The sequence below is a fragment of the Parasteatoda tepidariorum genome, chromosome 9, assembly GCF_982258835.1.
Source record: "Parasteatoda tepidariorum strain Cologne lab strain chromosome 9, Ptep-v5.0, whole genome shotgun sequence".
Lineage (NCBI taxonomy): Eukaryota > Metazoa > Arthropoda > Arachnida > Araneae > Theridiidae > Parasteatoda > Parasteatoda tepidariorum.
This window is the reverse complement of record NC_141763.1, coordinates 92051383-92073978: the sequence shown is the minus strand read 5'-3', so window position 1 is coordinate 92073978 and position 22596 is coordinate 92051383. Positions and strand designations below refer to the sequence as shown.

At 29.1% G+C, this 22596-nt stretch overlaps 2 protein-coding genes and 1 long non-coding RNA gene across 5 annotated transcripts in view; all 3 read left to right on the top strand.

Moving 5' to 3' along the window:
- LOC122269713 (uncharacterized) overlaps positions 1-9864 on the top strand; it is a 35377-nt gene extending 25513 nt beyond the window's left edge. The window contains exon 6 of the mRNA XM_087151532.1: positions 8164-9864. Within this exon, the coding sequence (XP_087007658.1) occupies positions 8164-9755 (1592 nt within the window). The 3' untranslated portion in view covers positions 9756-9864. The remainder of the gene's footprint in view (positions 1-8163) is intronic.
- Positions 9865-13616: 3752 nt separating this feature from the next.
- Positions 13617-22129, top strand: LOC107440686 (uncharacterized). Of its 3 annotated transcripts, XR_015429412.1 has the most exons (11): positions 13617-13734; positions 17011-17166; positions 17961-18266; positions 18739-18798; positions 19200-19250; positions 19430-19483; positions 19687-19740; positions 20091-20195; positions 20672-20781; positions 21049-21208; positions 21978-22129. It is a non-coding gene; the product is annotated as an uncharacterized LOC107440686 (long non-coding RNA). The 3 variants fall into 3 exon arrangements; XR_015429411.1 differs by lacking the exon at positions 13617-13734 and having other exon boundaries at positions 16461-17166; XR_015429413.1 differs by lacking the exon at positions 13617-13734 and having other exon boundaries at positions 16963-17160.
- LOC147804333 (uncharacterized) lies at positions 14208-16352 on the top strand. The gene has a single exon (XM_087152343.1). The coding sequence runs from the start codon at positions 14340-14342 to the stop codon at positions 16350-16352; it is 2013 nt and encodes a 670-aa protein (XP_087008469.1). The 5' UTR covers positions 14208-14339.
- Positions 22130-22596: the final 467 nt, after the last annotated feature.

Below are 22596 nucleotides of genomic sequence, written 5' to 3'. Positions count from 1 at the left end.
TTTTGTCAAAAAATTTCAAGTTTCAATAAAAATCATTATTTAGAAACTAAAAAACGTAAAATAAAGACTGCTGACGAAACAAAAACAAAAAAACAATTCTTTCTTGTCGCCATTTTTTAGTGCTACGAAAATTCGTCTTTGGTATTTGCCAAAAACAAAACAAGATGCAATTTTATTTTTTCAGGAGTGAAATATTTTACCGAAAAAACTTAAATGTACCAATTTCCACGACATGAAACTTAATCTTAGTAAACGTACGTTTTGGAAATGTTATTTCATTTGGAATCTTATTTGTCAGAGTTCATATGGCGATATGATTGTTTTGAATCTATGCTAAACTCTATATCGGCCCATTTTCCACCGAAATCCGATTGACTACTTTGATTTTAAATGAAGTGTTTTATTTCATGATTTGTCGCAAAAATTTTAAGTGTAATTACAGATTGGCGGCACTTAAAGACCGCCAAATCTGTAGCGGCGGTGGCGTTAGTACGTAAGTACCGAATTTTTATTCCATACTTTTCTGAATCATATTACTTCAAACATTAGAATATACAAGAAGTATACATAAACACATAATGTTATACCATATAAGTTTTCAAAAAAAGTATTTCGACAACAATTTTTATCAAAAAATTATTAACTAAAAAATGTAAAATAAAGAATTCTTAGGAAAAAAAAACGATTTTAAAAATTCTTTATATAGAAATAAAAACTTTCATATCGTTTCCTTTTTTATTCTTATTCGCGATCGCAACGCTCGAGTACACCATCTAGCGAGAGACTGAAAATATCGGACATTAGTTCCCACAAAACCATTGACAATGACGGACGCCATTTTATTAGCAGCAAATAAGAATCAAAATTTCCCTAAGGAAAAGGTAGAACTTCTTGAAAAAGCTAACCAGAACATGCCAAACATTGAAGCAGAACACGCCAAGCATTTGAAGAACAATTTCTCAATGATTTTCACATTTCTATTAATAACAACATAACTTCCGATTCCATGATCACTTGCTATTACAGATTGTGTGTATTACGGTAAAATAATTTTTTCTGTCTTCAATTCATTACAAATTAAAGTGAAGTCAGCACTGCTTTCGACATTCCAATGAATAAATAAGAATTCAGAATATGCACAGAACTGTATAATAGTTATAGAATATTGTTCTTCTTTATAGAACAGTATATATTTCTGTATCTATATTATTCGTAAAACAACAATAAAGAATCATCCGAACTACTTGAAATAGATTCATTTGTGCTGATTATTAATAAATTTGTATCGTTTTCTTGGTAAGTATTTTTTAGTTTTGAAGGAATAATTTCAACTAGAATTCAGCTATTCTGTTTTTAAGCTACCTATTAAAATTCATATCGAGATCTTACATTTATAAAATTTTGATGTGTGGTATGTTATCTAAAAGTAATGAAGGGATAATCTATGCATATAGTATTTAATAATAAAATTTTCAAACGAAGAACATTTCATTTGGAATTCTGCGGATTTATATACAGGTGAGTGTTATGATTTTTATGATAAAAAATTTGCTTGTAAATATATTTTTTTTTTCTTATTTGATGATAGTTCTCTACAGAATGGTTTTTACGTCTGATTAAGAACTATAAGAATAATATAGAACTATAAAAATAAACAATATGAAAGTTTTTATTTCAATGTAAAGAATTCTTAAAATCGTTTTTTATCCTAAGATTTCTTTATTTTCCGTTTTTTAGTTTATAATTTTTTGATAAAAATTGTTGTCAAAATACTTTTTTTGAAAAATTAAATGGTATAACATTATGTGTTTATGTATTCTTCTTGTATACTCTTATGTTTGAAGTAATATGATTCAGAAAAGTATGGAATAAAAATTCGGTACTTACATATTAACGCCACCGTCGCTACAGATTTGGCGGTTTTTAAGTGCCGCCAAACTACATTTAAAATGTTTGCGACAAATCATAAAATAAAACTCTTTATTTAAAATCAAAGTAGTCAATCGGATTTCGGTGGAAAATGAGCCGGTATAGAGTTTAGCATAGATTCAAAACAATCATATCGCCATATGAACTCTAATAAAAAAGATTCCAAATGAAATAACATTTCCAAAACGCACGATTACCAAAATAAAGTTTCATGTTATGGGAATTGGTACATTTTCGTTTTTTAGGTAAAATATTTCCCTCCTGAAAAAATAAAATTGCATCTTGTTTTGTTTTTGGCAAATCCCAAAGACGAATTTTCGTAGCACTAAAAATGGCGACAAAAAAGAATTGTTTTTTTGTTTTTGTTTCATCAGCATTCTTTATTTTACGTTTATTGGTTTCCAAAAAATGATTTTTATTGAAACTTGAAATTTTTTGATAAAAATTGTTGTCAAAAAACTTTTTTTAAAAAATTAAATTTCATAAAATTATGAGGCTTATGTATTTTTTTGTTCATTTTAATTTTTGAAGTAAAATTAAATTTCATAAAATTATGAGGCTTATGTATTTTTTTTGTTCATTTTAATTTTTGAAGTAATATAATTCTTAAAACTATAGAATGTAAAGTTTAAATGGGCCTTTCCTGTTATATCATTAAATTTAGTAAAACTATTTCTCGGGCATTAGGTTTCAACTCTTATAAGAATATAGTACATACTTTTTTCTGTTAGTGTACAAATATTTTTCCGATATGTTTTGGATATTCCTTCTCTAATAAAAAGAGATACCATTTTGTTTTCGTTTGCATAAGAAAGAATATCAAAAATTTTTCTTTTTTAAATTTAATTGGCCACAATAAAGAAGGAACGTTGCAATGCTACGTTCTACATTAAAGACGTCTCCAGAGTAACTGAATGACGGTTCATATAGAAATCGCAGGTATGCGTCTCATACAACAACGCCCCCTATAGTTCGTTGCGATCGCGAATAGTTCTTAATCAGACGTAAAAAACCATTCTGTTGAAAGCTATCATCAAAAAAGAAAAAAAAATATTTATAAGCAAATTTTTTATTATAAAAATCATAACACTCACCTGTTTTATAAATCCACAGAATTCCAAATGAAATGTTTTTCGTTTGAAAATTTTATTTTCAAATATATCTATGCATAGATTATCTCTTCATTACATTTAGATAACATACCACACATCAAAATTTTCAAAAGCAAAATAGCTGAATTCTAGTTGAAATTATTCTTTCAAAACTAAAAATTGCTTACCAAGAAAACGATAAAAAATTATTAATAATCAGCACAAATTAAACTATTTCAAGTAGTTCGGATGATTATTGTTGTTTTCCGAATTATATAGAGACAGAAATACGTATATACTATTCTATAAGGAAGAAGAATATTCTATAACTATTAGAGTTCTGTAAGCTCTGAATTCACTTTATTCATTGGAATGACTAAAGCAATGTTGACTTCACTTTAATTTGTAATGAATTGAAGACAGAAAAAATCGTTTTACCGTAATATGCACATCTGTAACAGCAAGTGATCATGAAATCCGAAGTTATGTTGTTGGTAGTAAGGTAAAAATTATTGAGAAATTGTTCTTCAAACGCTTGGCGTGTTCTGCTTCAATGTTCTGGTTAGTTTTTTCAAATTCTTCTACCTTTTCCTTAGGGAAATTTTGCTTCTTATTTGCTGCTAAGAAAATGCCGTCCGTCATGGCCAATGGTTATGATGGAATTAATGTCCGATATTTTCAGTCACCCGCTAGAGGGCGTTCTCGAGCGTTGAGATCGCGAATTGAGTTTTAAAGATATTAGAACAAAATTTTAAAATGAACTTAAGTAACCAGGGCCCTATTAACCTCTGTAAATAGGGGAAGCATAATAGGATTTTGGGGCCCCCCTAACTTGAGCAAAGGATACTTTTGATATTTTTCGTCCATAAACAATACATTTTAAAGAGACAAGACCCAAATCGGGGGAAAAGAACAATACACTACATGAAATAATGCGATTGGCTTAGGAACATAGGCATGGCATCTGTGATTGGATGTTGCTTATTGCTTGAGTTGGTTATAACCAACCCAACGAGAAAAACCGGTATATTTCGACAACGATGCTTTTACAAACGTGACGTTACTAAGCATCCCATTTTTTTCTTTCCGAGAGTATTTGTTGGAGTAATTTTTTTCTTCTAATTTCGTTTATTACCATTATTTGTTTTCTTTGCAAAAAATAAGAAATTGGACCCTTAATTTCAGTCATTTGGGCCCCCCCCCTAGAATTTTACAGGGGAAGCACTTACTTCCTGTGCCTTTTCGGTAATTAGGCCCTGTAAGTAACTAAACTGTTATAAACTACTTTTCAGCACAACTAAGTATAAGATCTTATAAAACAATAATGTTTGGCTGGAATAAGTTTAAATAACATAAAAGTAAATATTCACACTTGTCTTAGTTTTATGGTCAAATTCGGAGTAAAATAAGACGTTTAAAAGCAAACGACGTTTTGCATCTCGTTATAGACAGATACATCCCGTTATAGGTAGAAACATAACCTAGATGGGTAAAGAGTTTGACTTACAAACACTTAATGTATGTACATACATTGCAAATACATATATTTCTGTACATTCATTGTAAATACATGCACACATTTATACATTATGTGTGCTAACGTACATGCATACATTGTATATACATATGCATAATGCAACATTTTCGTATATACATACGTACACTCATACATACACATGCTTTGATGAAGTACATAGATATGTGCGTACGTACATATGAACATACAATACACGTATAAACTATGTATGTCTGTGCATGAATTTTATATGCATAAATATGTACATATATCAAATGAATAAAAAAGTTCTTACACGCGCGTGCAATGCTCGTATATACCTACATTTATACTATGAATGTACTTGCGTGTTTAAATACTCGTAAACATATTTTTTTTATATCCGTCGTTGAACAGCCGACCCAATTTTTGGGTTTACGCCTACTAATGTTCAACCCCGTAGCCTTGAAATTTTGAACCAATCCAGAAGACAAGGAAACTCCTGGATTAGTACCCCCAGAGGAATTGATTTGTTATGGGAACATGGAGGACTTTGAGACTCGACAGATTTAACGTGCATCAGTCACCATTTACTACACGGGGAGTCTTCGACCAGCAGGGACCGAACCGACGAACTCTTGGACATGGGCCCAGTGCCCTACCGACCAGTTTATCCCGGCCTACTTAAATATGTTGTCTCTACATACGAACATACAAAATTACATACATGTTTACATGCATATTATAAAATTATAATGTGTGTACAAATGCCACTTATGCGTGCATAGGTACATTTCTAATATATAGGTAAATCTGTATATTCATTCATATATCGCATATTCTTATGCATGCCTGTACATGTACATGCTTACGCACAAATATTAAATGAGTTTAAAATATATCTACGTATGAGCGATTGTACGCATCCTACATATAAATATGTGCGTATACATACGAGCTTACATGCATTACTTGTACATTAATAAATTGCATTTATATATGTGAGTTCATTGTATTACAGAAAATATGTTAATACATACAAACATTAATATTTAATACATACAAACTAAATAAGCATAAAGTATGCAATCGTAGTTACTTGTAATCGTATATTTTAGTTACATGTTCTCGCAATTACTTGCAATCACGATTGCATGTAACTATAATTGCATGCAATTATATATTTTGATTACTCAATCATAATCATTCGTAATCGTTTCTTATTGTGATTACAAGTAAGCACAACATAACCTTATTCACGTATTTTTACTCGAATTTTCGTATGTAATTCTATTTTTAAAAGTTTTCATTTAATAAATCAAACAATAGTAAACTAAATAATTCATTTACAGTTACAATTTATGCATTGTTTTAAAACTGTTCAATTACCTACAACCCTTATTACAATGCAGTCAAGCCCACTTGAAATTATGATTATATCTACTAAAGTTGTAATCATATATATCACAATTACTTGCATTTAAGATTACCTGTAATTGTTAGATCATGATAACTTGTAGTTATGATTTCTTGTAATCGTATTTTATCATTACATAAGTAGTCATGGTGACTTGCAATCCCAGGGCTTGATAATTTGTAATTGGGTATACTATAGCCTACGTCACAGGTTGTGTTATTCCAACTAAATTTAACCCATGAACGGCATTTTCTGCGAGCTTAACTTCAAGCCACAAATAAACAAACGAAGTGTTTGATCGTTTAAATAGCTGCTCGCCAGATTTTATTGCATTATAAAGAAAAGTAATTGATATTCGATTTTCGATTAATAATTGATTTATGTGGATAGTGGCATAGAATTTAGCATTGCGTCATGGTAAATGTTATTCCTACTAAGTTGAAGTAGTTGTGTTTTTTATATATTATACCCAATTCTGATTATCTGCAATCCTTTTTTGTTGTGATAATAATTATTCATAACCGCTTGTAATGAGAAATAATAAATATTTGTTACTGTGACTGCTTGTTATCATGATCATTGCAAGCAGTTGATTTATCTATAATTGGGTATACTATAGCCTACGTCACAGATCGTGTTATTCCTACTAAATTTAATTAGTAAACAGCATTTTCTGCGAACCTGATTTCTAGCAACAAGTAAAAGCATTAAACGAAGTGTCTTGTTTATAAGTCGCTACTCGCCAGGTTGGAATTGTATTAGTCTAGTTCCTTTGGAAATAATTTATATTGTTGTTTTACCGAAGTTTATGAATTTAGTAAACATATTTAAAACTCAGTTTATTAATTAAACTAAAAGGTAAATGTTATTCCTAGTAAGTGGAAGTAGTTGTGCTTTTTTCATATTATACCCTTTCCAAAATTTTTTTTGACCTTACGACCTCTGAGAATCAATACATTTCTGAAAGCTCTTATGAATGGTACAATTATGTTTAGATTTGAACCCAAATTACAATAACAAAACTGCATAGAATATTAGGCTTGTTCACACATCGCCTCGTAGTCATAACATAGGCGGAGGGATACACCAGAAATTTTCTGAATTTCTTCCGGAGGCCTGTTTAGACGATCCAATTTCTTGGACAGAGATTGATTGATATTGATGGAAACTTGTTTTGCTTTGAGCTTGGATCGTGTAAACAAACATCCAAGAACTTGGTCCAACTTCTTGGACGATAGTAGAGCATGTTCTACTTTCCATCCAAGTTTTTTCTCCCTTAACCAATCAGCGTCTTAGGTTTTGTGACGTCAACAAGCTGGCAGCAAATTATGTCATTTTGTTGTGGGTTTTCATAGATTTTAGTCCAAATAAATTGATCTGTTGAGGTTTATTTGTGTCATTATGATTTTATTTGAATTTATTTAGTAATTTTAAACTTATGTAAGTAATATTTTATAATGTTGAATATGAACAATGCGCATGCGCAAGTTTTTCTTTCAACGAATCAGCGACATTCAAGAACTTGGATAGTGTCAACGAATCATCCAATTTCTTGGACAGAGAAATCCGTCCAATTTCTCGGATTCAAGAAATTGGACCATTATTGTACATACATTAGACCACCCATCCATATGACATAATGCGTGCATTTTTCACTGGTTATTCAAATTTTATTCACAAAAATTAGTCATGACTAATAAAGTTATTCATTAATCAAATTTGCATAATGAATGATGAATAATGAATAAATTTGCATATGAATTCAGAACAAATTTATTTTGAATAAATTTAGTCATGAATAAAATTTCCGTGAATAATGCGCAGCACGTTCTCCCACCCTCTTCCTGGCAGCAGCAAGTGATGCTTGACTTCGGTGATTAACTGGTATCCATACCAATTACAAGATGCGAACAAAAACCTGCCGTTAACCAGCGAAAAACTTCCCAATCCGCGAAAATATTCCAAAATTTCGATGGAAATCGCATATGCAGTTTTTTGCCAGCAATTAGTAGCGACATCTACTGGTCAAAAACTGTTCCAAGATCCTGGACTTCAAGTGCGTAGAAATAAGCGACCAATAACGTAAACAACAACTTTTACCGGCAACCGCAATTATGCACTTGTTTGTTTCAGAATTCTTTACTGGGATAAACTAAATTAAAACAGAGTGACTGATAGCTAAAACTTTTTATATTAGTGGGAAATTTATTTCTTGCAGTACATGTAATCAGACTTTTTTTTATCAAATTGTTCATGCAGTATGGGGAAAAAAAGATTTTCTCAGAAAAGTAAACTTGTTGTAAATAGTGTTATTCATCCTGTAAGAAAATCTTATTCCTGTTGTATATGTAATAAGAGTTTTTCAGAAAAAGGTGCACTGACTATACACAGTCGTGTTCATACTGGTGAGAAACCTTATTCATGTAGTGTATGTATTAAGAATTTTTCGCAAAAAAGCCATCTGATAATACACCACCGTGTTCATACTGGTGAAAAACCTTATTCTTGTAGTATATGTAATAAGACTTTTTCAGAAAGAAGTGCACTGACTAAACACAGTATTGTTCATACTGGTGAAAAACCTTATTCTTGTAGTATATGTAATAAGAGTTTTTCAGAAAGAGGTACACTGACTAAACACAGTCTTGTTCATACTGGTGAAAAACCTTATTCTTGTAGTATATGTAAGAAGAGTTTTTCAACAACAAGTACACTGACTAAACACAGTCGTGTTCATACAGGTGAAAAGCCTTATTCTTGTAGTATATGTAAAAAGAGTTTTTCAGCAACAAGTACACTGACTAAACACAGTCGTGTTCATACTGGTGAAACACCTTATTCTTGTAGTATATGTAATAAGAGTTTTTCAGAAAGAAGTACACTGACTAAACACAGTCTTGTTCATACTGGTGAAAAACCTTATTCTTGTAGTATATGTAATAAGAGTTTCTCAGAAAGAGGTACACTGACTAAACACAGTCTTGTTCATACTGGTGAAAAACCTTATTCTTGTAGTATATGTAATAAGAGTTTTTCAGCAACAAGTACACTGACTAAACACAGTCGTGTTCATACTGGTGAAAAACCTTATTCTTGTAGTATATGTAAGAAGAGTTTTTCAACAACAAGTACACTGACTATACACAATCGTGTTCATACTGGTGAGAAACCTTATTCTTGTAGTGTATGTATTAAGAGTTTTTCACAAAAATGCCATCTGATAATACACTGTCGTGTTCATACTGGTGAAAAACCTTATTCTTGTAGTACATGTAATAGGAGTTTTTCTGAAAGAAGTGCATTGACTAAACACAGTCTTGTTCATACTGGTGAAAAACCTTATTCTTGTAGTATATGTAATAAGAGTTTTTCAGAAAGAGGTACACTGACTAAACACGGTCTTGTTCATACTGGTGAAAAACCTTATTCTTGTAGTATATGTAATAAAAGTTTTTCAGAAAGGAGTGCACTGACTAAACACAGTCGTGTTCATACTGGTGAAAAACCTTATTCTTGTAGTATATGTAAGAAGAGTTTTTCAACAACAAGTACACTGACTAAACACAGTCGTGTTCATACTGGTGAAACACCTTATTCTTGTAGCATATGTAGTAAGAGTTTTTCAGCAAGAAGTACACTGACTAAACACGGGCTTGTTCATACTGGTGAAAAACCTTATTCTTGTAGTAAATGTAATAAGAGTTTTTCACGAAAATACCATCTGATAAGACACAGTCGTGTTCATGCTGTGGAGAAACTTTATTCTTGTGATATATATAATAAAAGTTTTTTACAAAAAGATCATCTTGCTCTCACTGTTTAGCAGCTATATTCTTGTATTTGTAAAAATTATTTTTACTTAGGGACTATCCAGGTAATCACAATTGTATTCATACTTGTTTTGTAGCATATGTAAAAAGAGTTCTTCTCAGAAGGCTGACTTTGCTTTTTCTGTTGGTATTCACATTAGTGAGGAAACCTTTTTGTTGTAGCATAATGTAATAAGTTTATCTCAAAAATTTCTTCTTACTAAATACAATATTTTTCAGAAATGTGATACACCATAATTTAGAAGTATATTTTAAATGAATTTTCAATAATACTGATCTAACTTTTTACATTCGAGTTCATACTTGTGAGGAACCTTATTCTAGTAATATATGAAGTAAGTGTTTCTGAACAAAAAACTAATCTTACTAATCATATATTTATTGATAATGGTGGGGAGTCTTATTCTTGTCATATATGTCCAAAGAGATTTTCCTTTAACTTATCATATTCTGATTCGTACTAGTGTGAGCTATAAATTATTGCAGTCTTTTTAAAGTAGATTTTCACTATATAGTAAAATGGCTGCTCATAGTCATGTCCGTACTGTGTATTAACCTATTTGTATTAAAGATAAATGTTTTTCACTCAAGTTTCGTCTGACTAAACATAGTCTGCTGGAATTAATTAAGCATTTTCTTTTCAAATATTTTTAAATTTTATCTTTCAGTTTTCATCATTTTTCCTTTCTTGTGTTTATTTATAAGTAGTGCTTATAAAATAAACTTCAGTATAGAAAAATTAATAATTTTAATTAAAATGCATCTTTAGAAACACATCTTAATTGGAATTTGTAACTTTGCATGCTGGATAACATTACTTTATCACCTGTTATATATAACATCACTTACCCACCATTTATACTTTAGTCATAAATTGTTATTTATTATCTCAGCATTACAGTGCTAAGTTAAAGATAATATTCGTTTTTTTTTTTTTATTGCAATTTTTAATGAAAATAACATGCTGCATATTTTTTTAATGAATCCTTTCTAGCACATACTGTATAATTAAAATTTTTTATTTCTTTTAAGTACGGAACATTTTATGTTATGATTAGAGGAAAGAAGGTTTACATTGTTTTTAAATAAATTAGGTTACATTATAGTTGAAAAACAAGGTATAGATAGCTCCGTAAAATCAATTTCTTGTTCTTCAATCCTTAGGTTTTCACTATTTTTGAAATCTCATTTTGATCTAAACAAAGATATTGCTTTAATAAATATTATGACAGTCATATAAATCTTTACTTATCATAAACTTTTTTAATCACATTTTAACGTTTTAGAACCAATATTCAACCAAACTTTTGAAGAACGCAAAAGATTACTCAAACGGAAAGATAATAAAAATTTGTAAATCTAAATTAATTTTTTTTTAAAATTCCAAACACTAACTAAATAACTAAATTTAATAAGGAAATGTGCAAATGTTTTTAATATCATATGTAATAACTGCCCAATTCATGAATACTCCTTAAATAACTTTTTTGTTATAAGGTCTTTATGTTTAAGTGTGTGATATTAATTTGTAGTTCTTTTCTTAAAATGGTTCAGCACATTTTCAATATTTTGTGATAAATATTTTTATATGCAGTTAAAATAAAATGCAATTTATTTAATTTTATGCTTAATACTGTAATACCATATCTGATACAAAATATTTCTTTTTTCTTCTTTTTTTGTTGTTTACATTCAATTAATATAAAATCCCCTTACATTAAAGTTGCATTTGCAAATTTCTTAATGAAATAAATTTTAAAAATTTGTAACAGGCATTCTATAAAATGTATTCTTATTTTTTAAGAATTTTTTTAAATCAAATTAGTGCTGTAGTAATTATAATAATGTTCATTTGAAGTAATATATCCTCATATTTTATGTAAATGTTCAACTTTGTTAACAATCAAGTTTCTAATGTTGAATAACCTAGTTTTTGTTGTGTATATAATAAAATATCGTCACAAAATAGGTAGTTTTTTTGTTGCTCATAGTCATGTTCATTTCATTCATGTCCATTTTTTTTTAATAATTATTTTTCAATCCACTTGACAGGAAAATAATTATAAATACTCTTAAATTGCCATAGTTCTGAATGAAATTATCAAAAGTATTGAGTACTAGCTGCCTTTAGCAGTGAGCTTGATCACCTTTCCAAATTATTTAGTACAGCTTGCACTGCCCTATAGTAATTGAGGAAACACTTTCAGTTTTTGAAATTTTTTTTTAAATCTCTCAAAAAGTACTGAGAGAATTATTTTATTATTTAGTGGTGTTTATGTCATGTAATTTCTCATACTCATCAATAAGTTTCAAAGCTTTCACAGGCTTGAAGAAGTGATAATAAATTACGAACTTAAACAAGTATTTTTGAAAACCCTGTGACAGAAAAATATAGCCGTAAATAAACTTGTAACTTACTTTGATTACTTTGGTTGTTATTTTCAATAGTTGAATTAATTTTCGTAAACCCAGCTTAAATATATAAATAAATTCTTTAATTTAAAAAAAATGTACAACAAAATTTTCAGAACAATTTAAAAAACAAATTATTAACTAAGCTATTATTTTATAGTTTAAATTGAAATTCATTAAAAATTGCGCAAAATCAGCGCAAAAGTAATTCTTTCATACTTCACATACGCTGAGAAAAAGTAAAAACAATTTTTGTTAATAAAATGTCTCAGTGAATTGTATTCAGTGTCTGATGAAAAAGACTGATTCAAATATCTTGAGCATTTAAAAAGTTTTTAGCAATTTTCTAATCAGTTTTTGTACTTTTTCAATGAAAGCTCTGAATGATAATGAGTTTCCCACAAATTTTATTTTGTACTATTTAATAAGATTTATTTAAAATGACAGCAGCATTTTGGGAGATCATCCTCCATAATAGTATATTTTCTTTCTTTATATCATCACATTTCAGTGTACAGAAGATAGTTGTAAGGTATCATTTCTTGTTTATTTTCGTCTGATGCAAAGTGAAATTTGTTTAAAACCCTATTTTATCATATTTTTTTTATATGAACATCGTTGAACAGCCTACCCAATTTTATGGGTTTACTGCTACTAATGTTCAACTCCGTAGCCTTGTAATTTTGAACCCAATCTAGAAAACAAGGGAACTCTTGGATCGAGTATTGAGAGAAATTTACCTTCGGGGAGGACTTTTTTTTGGTGGAACTAACACACATTTGTGTTACTGCCCTACTACGGCAAGGGAAATCTAACCCAATATCCGTCTACCACTAAGGATATTTTTGGTCAGCACTGTGGTTGGTGCAAGCTGGATGCGGAATTTGTATCGACTGGGATTCGAACCCGGCTCGCCTCATTGAAAGGCGAAAGTTCTATCCCCTGAGCCATCGCGGCTCCCTATATCATTTATAGGTTTCTTTTAAAAATACAAGTACTATTTTGAATATCAGGGTTGATTGTGCACCGGAAAAAATCCGGCTTTCTGGACTTTTCGCTAACAGTGATCCGGAGATCGAAGGTCCAGACGTTTCAAAAAATCATTGATCACAGAAGTTTCCGGAAATCAAATTTTCAAAGATGGAACTTAAAAAGACTGTTTATTTTATTTGTTTGTAAGGGAGAGCTTATATTCATGATTAATATTCATTTTTTATCAGTAAATAGTTGTTATAATCATAACTCAAGAAAGAAAGACATATTTGTAAATCTTAATTACTTCTCCAGGTCACCATAGATACCCATACAGCAAATTTCGTCCTAAAGGCATCCCAAAACAGTTCGAACACTCCTGGAATAGTCATATCCGTAGAGTGTCAGAAGAAAGAAGTTCGCAGGAAATCACAAATAAGACAGCAATAGGACAGGCCTCATAGAAGATTGTTTTAGGAATCATGCAGGATCATCGTTCAGCGCATGCGTCTTAACTTTAGCTTTAGTGTTATTTCGTTTACCCAGTAACAAAAACAATTCTGCAACTGCAAGTGAAGTCTTAATAAGGTATTTATAAGCTCAAATATCTTTATTAGTTTCTTTTTTGTTTATCTTTCCTTTTTTATAATCTATTATCATTTATATAATTGATATTTAAGTGTGCTTGAACCCCATGATTATCTTTAATATCTCAATTGCAATTTAAATGGTTACATGCGTGGTTATTAAATTTTTTCATAATAATTGAGGTAGCTTTATTTTTATTATATCGTGAGGCAAATTTAATCTGTTCTGATAATTCATTCTTTGTATTAATTTTGTTTTCTTTCTTTACTTTCAACTTGTTAATTGGCGTGTTTTTTTGGTAACCCTAAGTAAATCATTTCTTCTAATTACTGATAAAATGACATTTTAAATTTCTTTCAATGTTGCTATTCGTCTTCAATATTTAGTATATTGTTATTTTACTTTTTTCTACATAATTGTTTCTTTAAATTAAGTGTATTGGGATTTTTAAAATAAGAGATACGTAGCCAAGTTAGTAACCAGGCAAAAGGGTTGTTGTTTTTTTTTTGTCCTAGATTGAGTAAGTTCGATACGATTCAATCCTATCCATCCATCTGTTTTTAAATTTCTACGTGGTTTCTGCAGATAATGTTTTTTTAATTAATATGGCTCCCATAAAGATAAATAAATATTCTAGACAACATTTAAATCGAAAGATTAAAGAAAGTGTAGATTGTGAAATCAGATTGCTTCAAGAATCTACTGGTGATTTGTATTCTGTAAATAAAAATCCATCCGTAAGTTCTGGAAAGCTTGAACTACAAACATTTGAAAGTTCGGACTGTGATATAATAGCTTCTGATGATGAAATGAATGAAGATTCTGACTCCACAACTGATTCAGATTCTGAAAGTTCGGACTCCATTGAAGATAACACCATTTGTGCCAATGCACAGAATGAGACTTTTAGTGGAGAGTTTAAAGAGATAATACTTCGCCACCGCCTAGAGAATAATGCTATAACTGATTTGTTGAAGCTATTCAATCGTCATAATGTAGATACGTTCCCTAAAGATGCTCGTACATTTTTGAAAACGCCACGTAGTACCGAGATAAAAAGTATAAATGGTGGAGATTATATACATCTTGGTGTGGAAAATGGTTTATCCTATATATTTGCAAAAAATTTAGATGTTAGTAAGATTTGCAGAATCAATTTATTTGATGGATTACCCATTTCCAAGAGTGGATCAAGTCAGATTTGGCCTATTCTCATTAAAGTATGTTTTGAAAATTTCTCCGACATTTTTCCGGCTGGGATATTTCATGGAAAACAAAAGCCAAATTCGTCAAATGAGTTCATCAAACCATTTGTTGATGAAATGAAAAAATTGTGTCAAGATGGTTTGAACATCCAAGGCAAATCAATAAATATTGATTTAGAGGGTCTCATTTGTGACACCCCAGCCCGAGCCTTTATTACGAATACGAAAGGTCATAATGGGTATTCTTGTTGCCCAAAATGTATGGTCGAAGGGGAGATTATTGGTGGAAGAGTTGCTCTTCTGGGAGAAAATTGGCCTCTTAGAACGAATGAATCATTTCGAGCTTATCTGGATGATGAGTTTCACAATTCATACACTTATTTTGATCAACTTGACCACTTTAATTTAGTTACCCAGGTACCTTTTGATTACATGCACATGGTATGCCTTGGTGTTGTACGAAAGCTTCTTAACTTTTGGTTAAAAGGAGATTTATCTTGCCGTTTACCTTCAAGGAAAGTAAATGAAATTTCATCTGCTCTCGAAAGCTTAAGAGCTCAACTACCAGCTGAATTTCCTCGTAAGCCGAGATCATTGAAGGAAATAGATCGGTGGAAGGCAACAGAATTTCGGCAATTCATTTTATATACAGGCCCGGTTATTTTGCATGGTATAGTTGATCCTAATGTTTATTTAAATTTTATGACGTTACATTCTGCAGTTTTGATTTTGTGCCATAATTCATTAAGCTCCATGCTGAATTCTTATGCAGAATCTTTATTGAAATCATTTATCCAAACATTCATTAAAATATATGGCGGAGAATTTGTGTCATTTAATGTTCATGGATTGATCCATTTGCCTTCAGATGTTAAACGATTTGGAAGCTTGGACAAATTCAGTGCCTTTCCTTTTGAAAGTTATCTACACAAATTGAAGAAACTTATTAGAAAATCAGAAAAACCATTGCAACAGCTAAATAGAAGAATAGCGGAGCTCACTTTGAGCAGTGTAGAAATTTCTTCTACAACTTATTTTAAACTAATTAGGGAACAAAAAGAAGGGATTACTACTAACATTTGCTGTGGACCGCATTATTCAGAGATAATCCTGACAGGTTCAAAACTGCAAAATAAAAGGCCAAACAATTGTTGTATGCTTAATGATGGCTCCATCGTGCTTATCGAAAATTTCAGCTTTTCTCGTGATAAGAATCTTTATGTTGTTGGACGACAGTACAATTGCAAAAGAGACTTTTATACAATTCCATGTAATTCTTCTCTTTTGAACATTTTTTTGGTTGATTCGTTATCGTGCGTAAAATCTTGGCACATTAATGAAATTAAAGTTAAATGTTGTTTATTTCATTATCGTCAAAAATATATTGTTTTTCCCATATTGCATTTAACTTAGAATTTTTATTATTAGTTTTTGTAAATAAGTTATATTTCATTATTTTGTGTAAAATGTATATATATTTGGATCAGTGAAAAAAAATTGTGTTATGAAAGTTTTTATCTGCCCCCAAATTTTAGTTAAAATTCTTTAAATTGTAATCTTTAAGAAAAATTTTTTTATCTAGACCAGATGTTTTGTTTAATTTCTTCTGATATTTAGTTGTTTTACAAAACAAAATTTCAATTTTAAATATCAAATATTTATGTTTATAAAATCCAGATTGCTAGGCTTCTTTGTTTTGTATTAATTGCATTTATATATATTTTTATGAGTTATCTTTATCATGTGTTTTTTAATTCAAGTAAGAATTTAACTGTAGTTATTAAATTTAAATTTTTTCTTTTATTCTTAAATAATAGTTGTATTATAATTGGTTATTTCTTAATTTGTTATGTAAATAGTGTTTTGTATTATGTATAGAGTTACTTATGTATATAGTTTCTTTTGAATGCACACATTTTTTTAAAAATTGTATGCATTGTCTTGATTAAATTTACTGTATTGTCTTGATTAGATTTTTTCTACTTGTAAATTTGCATTAGATGTTCTACCTATAAATCAAATATTTTGTGCCACGTCTGTAGATAAAATGTATGCAATTGTTACATTTGAGGATGGAGCTTGCGAGCTTATTCCGAAATCATGGATTCATGGAAAAAAATGTTTTTGGCCACCTTCTACAACTAAGGCAGATGTAGTGTCAAAGTTCATAAAATGTCCCCAACAGAGGATTGGCAGCTGCATTCAATTGTAGTTTTAGGAAGTGCAAGTGAGTTATTTTACAATTATTTTAATTAATTTAGTATTTACGAATTTAGTATTAGAGACACAAAAAATGACTTTTCATTTGCTGCAATGAATTCAGTTTTTCTCCTTACATTATTTAAAATCTGCCTTAAAATTAATAAAAAGTTGCAAAGTTAATTAACTATTATATTAAATTTAATCAGGCTATCGATTTTAACTGCTAAAAATAATTACATTATTTTCACTATCTCAATAATTCATATTTTTTTAAAAATAGTTCTTGAATTATATTTATGTTGATAACATATTTTAGATAAATTTAATATTTAAAAGAATCATATGGAAACGATCAAAATGTCTATATGTGTAACTAATTTTATACAGAATAGTGTCTACATTTTGTCATTTTAATTTCATTAGTTCAAAAGCAGTTATTAGAATTTCTTCTGCTTATTGCTTAGTTTCATATCTTAACCATTTCCTGATTATATGTGTCACCTTTGGCTTTTTGCTTACACACCCACTTTACTTTAAAATTATCAATTTACTTTAAAATTATTAATGACATTTATTATATTTTATTACTATGCTTGAATTAGTTTAACTTTTAAACATAAAGAGTTTTTCCCCACAGAAAATATAAAAAAAATGTTACACAAAAGTTAAAACTTGCACGTACAAGCTCATAAAAGTTCTTTCAATAGTAGCATATTTATTTAACTATGTTATTTCAGTATTGACTCATTAATTTTTTCTCCTACATTTTAATATTTCAAGAAGTACTTTTTTTTAAAAAAAAAATTGTCTTTTTATTAGAATCATATGAGGAAGGAAGAAGAAAAACGATTAAGGCGCAGAGCGCCAGTGAACTTTCTTCGGATCCTGCAGATTATGGGAGAGGCAAGAGGAAGAGAAAAATTAAATTTCTCGACAATGATTCTTCGGATTCTCCATCGGATGAAGAGTATTCACAGAGTCTTCTGAAGACGCTTCCTCCTCCTCCTGTACTGAGAGAAATGAATTCTAATAGTCTAACTTTTAATGAAAGGCCACCACCTTTGGATGTGATAAATTTTCCCTCAACGTCATCCTTGACTTTTACAGGGGAAGAATATTTGCAAGGTGATTATTTATAAAATTAATAAAACTTTGAAATGCAGCTGTTCAAAGTAACCAGGGTCTTAAAAAGTATAGATAGACCTTGAATTAATTGTTCTTCATCATTTTAATTACTTAATTTAATAAAGCTAGATTTATTACCTAATTGAATAGTGATAGAGTTATTACTTATTTAAAAACTTTAAAAGCTTAAAATTTACAAATTATAAATAACAATCCTCGCTTGTCAATTGCTCAAAGACAGGCACCCATTTTCAAGACATGCCATATATGAATTAGAAGAGAACTTAAAGAAATAATGAGAACACTTTTTCATTCAATTTTAGTATTCTCATTTGGTTTTTAAGTAGATTTATTGATTTAGCATTATTTCTTTTCTTATATGATTGGTAAATACATTTTAACTTGAAATTTCTCTTTCACATATTTCAATCTAAAAAGTAATATTTAGTAAGTTAATATTGTCTTATTTCAGGTTCTGAAGTTCGACATTCACAGTCATCCCTAATGACCAAAAAATCTGCTAACTCTTCCGGTAAGTTATTGAATCTGTACGGAGAATTTTTTTCTCTAAGTTTAAAGCTCTTGTAAATATATTTGTCATCATTCGCCTCTTGCTATGTGAAGCTAGTTTAAATATATGTGTTGATATTTTAATTCTTAGTTTACTTTTTTTTATTATTTAGAATTAAAACTTCTGGTATCTAAATGTTTCATAATATGTATTTCTAAAAGTTTCATAACATGTATTTTTTGATTGGATTAAAAAAAAATATTCTATGATTTTTAAGATAAAATATTTGGTGCTTAAAAGGCATATAAAACTTAATTGTAGTTGATCTACATATTTTCTCCACTATTAAATGTTCGTTAAAATTTTTATCTAATAATTGTGTTTAAAACTTTGAATTAATATTTACATATTTGTATTTCTAGATTCTCCAAGACCTCGTTCTTTTACAAGGACTAATGTTTTAAACTCATCTTGTAAGTTCTATTTTGTGTCTTCTTAAGAATTCTTCCATAGAAAAAAGTTAGTTGCTCTAATACACAATGAAAATAATACCACATTTTATAAAACTCCTATCCTTGGCCTAAAATGGGTTAAATCAAGAAATTTGTTTGCATATCATTATGTATTAACTAAACAATTTATTAATTTTTAGATTCTCCTAGAGCTCTATCTTCAAGAATGTCTGATGTTCCTTTTAACCTTCCTGGTAAGTTTTATTTCCTTTATAGTCTTCCATAATGAATGTTTCAGTAATGACTTAGCTGTGCAAGAAAGTTAGATGCAAAATAAAGTAATTTAAAAAAAGATGGGAGGAAGGGACTGATTGGTACAGATTGATTGATTGTGGCACTAAATTTGCATCATGCTTTTAATAACAAATGAAGACTTAATTTTATTTCTTTTCCATAGATTCTCCAATGGATCAATCTAATACAGTGGCTGATGTTCCTATTAACTCAACTGGTGAGTTTATCAACCATTCATCCATTGTGATTGTTTTGCTTATAATAATGTAGAAATTAGAGAAAATTATGTTATTTCTTTCAACAAATATCAAACTCTTAAATGAAATCTTCTTACTTTTATATTATTTGTTAATCTATGAATTATTTGTTAATAATATATTATTTGTTAATCTTCAGGAAAATGTGTATATAGTTTAATTTAAGTCAACTAGAATAGTTTTTGAAAACTTACAAGCCAAGGGGAAAATGTCACATAATGTATCAAAGAGTACAAGACACATTTACAGTCTTAAGTAAAAGAAAAACAGTTTAATTTTTAAAATATCTTGTTTTATTTTTTTCTAATAGGTGTTCTACGATCCCTTTTGCGTGAAATTAAACTTATTAAGCACACACAGAAGGTTCAAGGGGAAATGTTAGAGCTTATTCTACAAAAGATGGATTCTCATAATGGTATGGTTCTCTATTTTTCTTATAACACAAGTTTCTTATAACCCAAATTGCATAGAGATAAAGATAACTGCATAATCTTTTTATGCAGTTGATATTTACGATAAGCTATTTTTGAAATGAAATTTTGTTTCCTTTAAAATAAATTTTTAATAATTGTATCATTTACATGTCAATTTGCTTTTTTAAAATATTGTTATTTGTATAATTTTTTATTCATTTCAGATACTTACAAATTTTTTTTCATTTTATTTCTGTACTTAATTTCTGTATATTATATTTATTGAATCCCCCATAAATTAGATGACTTAGTCTGAAAAGTTGTTAAAGAATGCTTTTAAATATAATCTTTGATAATATTCTTCAATATTAATTTTTTTTCTTAGTAGATCATGATATCAAGTTTATTTTGAATTGAGACGCGAGCAACACACTTCATCTTGAATTTATTAGTAACCTTCGTGCATTTTTTTTTCCAGCTACACCCTCAAAACAGCAAAGATTTGACCTGGGAATTCCAGTAAAATGCGACGGTGACTTTGTGAAGCTTAATTCTTTGCTGGATAATTTGAAATTGAAGGCTGAATTGGTAATTAATTTTTTTAACTAAAAGTGAAAACCTTTATATGATCATATTTTCTCTAGCATTTAAAGTTACAGAAAATTTTCTCTCCAATGATAAAAATTCGAGCGGAGAGTTTTTACAAAACTTTCTTTAACAAATTTATAACTTAATATATAATCATCAAACTTGCTTTTAAGTATTTTTAGTATAATGAATAGATAAATTATTTTCTAAACTTTAGGTATAAGGTGATCCATTTCTTAATTTTAATAATCTTTTTTCTTCTTGTAGTCTGCTAGATTGCAAAGTCTTGGTGGAACCGATTTCAAAGACCATACGAGGCGAGCACTTCGTCATATCATGCCTGATGAGGTTGCTGAGCTGTACAGCTGGGTGGGCAATAGTGAAAAAAAAAGATTTTTTGGTTGCAGAGCTTCAGGCGCAATTATTGGTAATATTTAATATCTGTTTATATATATTTATTTATTCCATTTGTAGCTTGACAGTATATAGTTAAAATTTGTTTTGCTAAAGTTGTCTTTCTAGAAAATGAGTCTTAACTACTAAAAGTATCTATACCCATTTAAATGGTATTATTAAATTTAGTTTTCAAATAAACATCTATAAATAGCTTTTTTTTTTACTTTTTAATATACTATAATTTTAGTATTTCATGAATTTTCAATGAGTTTATACTGTGTTTGGAATAATTTATAAAGTGTGTAATTGTTTGAAATAATCTTGTTATTAGTATCGCCATCTTCTTTTCCAAACACAGTAGTATGGTAATCATATGGTACTTCAGTTATCCAACTCTTCTTTTGACTTGCACTTTAAAATATTCTGATCATTGTTATATGTGTTTGTACTAACAACTTTATCATTATTACAGTTGATGTTATTAGATAATTCTTGTGACAATGAATCAAACATGTATCAAATCGTTTTGTTTTCCGTGAACTAGTATACTGTTACGTATGATGGGCAATTAAAAAAACTAGTCATTTTTTCTTTAGAGTGATTTTAGTCCTAATTAAAAAAGCAGCTTAAGGTCACCCGATAACATTTTCCCTACGTATCTCTTGTCCTGAGAGTGACAGAAATTTGGGCTTCTACTAATTTACTTTTAGATACCTTTTAAATAGGTTCTGAAATAATTTTATGTTTATTCATAAAACTACCTACTGATATGTTTATATTTTCTTTTTGTTATATTTTAGAGGCTGTTTGCAGTGTTTTCGCCAACACTAAAGTGAATGAAGTTGAAAATGTTATTAAAGTCTGGTTACGCCACGCGAAAGAAAGAAGATTGTACTCTGAAAAAAAATTTAAGAAATAATTGTATAAATAAAAGTTTTACGTATGTGACTCTAACATTGTTTATTTATTTATTTTTTTTTTTTCAATTCTCATATTGGAAATACATGAAATTTATGCTGCAAAAAATACATAAATCCTTATAGCAGGTTATCATTTTTTTTTTTATCTTCACAAAATACTGATTTAAGTATGCCTTCAGCTAACAATTCTGTAGTAACAACATGCCAACAACTGTTTTAGTTTTTATATATAGGCAGATAATTATCTAGTTTTTTTCGTTTTTTAAAATTGCATCATTGACACAATTAAGTATGTGATCCATATAGATCTATGTTGAGTTTTTGATACATTCACAAGTTCATTTAAACTATGTAAAATATTTGTTAGTAAATTTTGCAGAGGAATGTTTTAAAAAAATATATTTGCTGATTGAATAGTTTCAATTGATAATACAAATAATTTAAATATTAATCCAAAGTTCTCAGTATTAAGAGCAACGTTAAAAGGAAAATTATTCAT

Bases quoted from the DNA above. Each gene is read 5' to 3' on its own strand.
- LOC147804333 (XM_087152343.1), top strand. From the start codon at position 14,340: ATGGCTCCCATAAAGATAAATAAATATTCTAGACAACATTTAAATCGA.